At 51.9% G+C, this 2,055-nt stretch overlaps 1 protein-coding gene across 1 annotated transcript in view; it reads right to left on the bottom strand.

The window, feature by feature from the left end:
• Vopp1 (VOPP1 WW domain binding protein) overlaps positions 1-1,798 on the bottom strand; it is a 67,643-nt gene extending 65,845 nt beyond the window's left edge. Inside the window, exon 1 of the mRNA XM_028789405.1 lies at positions 1,597-1,798. Coding sequence (XP_028645238.1) covers positions 1,597-1,650 — 54 coding nt within the window. The 5' untranslated portion in view covers positions 1,651-1,798. The remainder of the gene's footprint in view (positions 1-1,596) is intronic.
• Between the last annotated feature and the right edge of the window lie 257 nt (positions 1,799-2,055).

Consider the following 2,055-nt stretch of genomic DNA (forward strand, 5'->3'; position numbering starts at 1 on the left):
CCCCACCTTCTTTCTCTGTATGTTTTGTTTTTACTGCCTTCTTATTTTTTGAATCAGCAGAGAAAAAAAATACATTCTGACAACTCTAGCCGACGTCACTATGACGGCATCAAACCAACAAAGCAGTATATTAAAAGTTGGAAATAAAAACTGATGACAAGTAACAATTATATATCATCATATTTGAGGTTACTTTTGGTTTTCCTCCTCTCCGGAAAAGATAATTCAATTGACTGGGTTTGAAGGCTTTTCCACTGCCGGCCCTTGAATGTAAAGCCTTAGAGTATTGGCGTGTCTGCCAGTTCTCTCTTGTTCATTTCCTCAATAAACATCGTTGAAATACAAAAATATAGAAGAAAAGAAAATGAAAAAATAAACACAAACAGAAAGAACACCTAGCCCAATAAAAATAAAAACAGCGCTTTTGAAGCTGCCTTTTAGGATACACACAACTAAGTTGGCGACAGGAGTGGCACAAATACAGAAACAAGAGAACACTAGATAATCTTGTGTTAGACACACACACACACACACACACATACACACACACATATACACACACACACACACGCAAATAAGATTACCAGATTACAAAAATTACCTCAACAGAGATGTGTTGAGGTACACACGTTTATTTTTGTAAACCGTGCTCTCTGGTTTGCTTTTCTACAGCAATGTTGAATCATCATCCAGAGGGTTTGGTTCCTAAGCTTTTTAAAATCTGAACAAGTGGGAAGAAAGAAAGTCCAGAGGTGGCACTTCTCAAAAACGTTAAATGTTCAAAAAAGGAGAGGTATTTCAAAGAAAACCGAGCAATTTTTGCTCCGTTTCGAACTTAGAGCATGAAGTAACTGCTCCCTTAACCCTTCAAGAGAAAGACTTTCCCTCCAGCATAAAGGAGAATCTTTCCAAGCACTGCTGACTCTCCAACCAAGGAAGTTTACAGGTTTCTGAGGCAGGACCGTGATAGTCAGCGGGGCATCCTTACCCACTTAAAGTGACTTTATTAATACAAAAATCTTTCAAAATACTGAAGCTGTGGGGGTATGAACAAGCCTCCAAACCCAATCCAGATTTTACACACCATAAGTCCACTGCTTTGCCTTTGAATAAACCCGCTGATCAGGAAGGGTGGCTCGCATCACAGGATGTCGCAGTTCAGTCGACCACAGCCCTGGTCTAACCCGGGCTGTACCTCGGAGGCGCTTCCACCCACCATCAAGTTCCGCGGCTTCACCTCAGTTCACCCACCACCCAAGCTCCCCGCGGAATTTATCTCCTCGCCTTTAAAAGCCTGCACTTCATCTCCAAAGGCAGAAATGTCCCTGTCCCTCCTACCAGCTGCGGGAGGCGCCGCCCCAGGCCCCGAGCGACCGGGAGCGCGTGTGGACACGCACAAAGGTGCCCCCTCCCCCGCCGGGGCCGCAAACCCAAGCAAGCAGCGAGGGGGAAACGGGGCGCAGACAGGAGGAGGCGGCGGAGGGCTGGGGGTCCCGACAACAGGCCCCTCCGCCGCCCCACACCACAGACTCGCGAGCTCCGCAGTGCCCTTCCCGCGTCCCCGCTCCCGGAGGCGCGGGGAGCCGGTGGCCCTACCTCCACCAGCAGCCCGAGCAGCAGCGCCGCCACCCCTCCGAGCCGGCGGCCCATGGCTTCCGCGAGGACCGTCCGAAGAAGCCCTGCTGCACGGCGAGCTCAGGGCTGGTCCGCACCCCGGGACGAGCAGGCGGACGCCGGGGATACGAGCCTACTTCGGCAGGAGGATGCGCGCCAAGCCGGCGGAGCTCGAGGACGTGCCAGGCCGCCCTCGCCGCGCGCCCCCGATCCACCTCACGGGCGCGCGCTCGCGGGCTCCCAGCCCGCAAAGTCTGTGGAGCGCGCTGCGGGACGCGGCGACAGCGGGGCTGGGTGAGAAGACTGCCTGGTGTCTCCTCTCCTGGAGGAAACCATCTTGTCTCACCTCTATAGTTCTGGGAAGGTTTTTAGAGGACACCGGGTTTGGGAGCTGGGGATGAATACCGATGGACCCATCACTGGGTCTTCCTGAAGTTTCTA

This window comes from Grammomys surdaster, unplaced genomic scaffold (assembly GCF_004785775.1).
Source record: "Grammomys surdaster isolate TR1022 unplaced genomic scaffold, NIH_TR_1.0 125832, whole genome shotgun sequence".
NCBI classification, from domain to species: Eukaryota; Metazoa; Chordata; class Mammalia; order Rodentia; family Muridae; genus Grammomys; species Grammomys surdaster.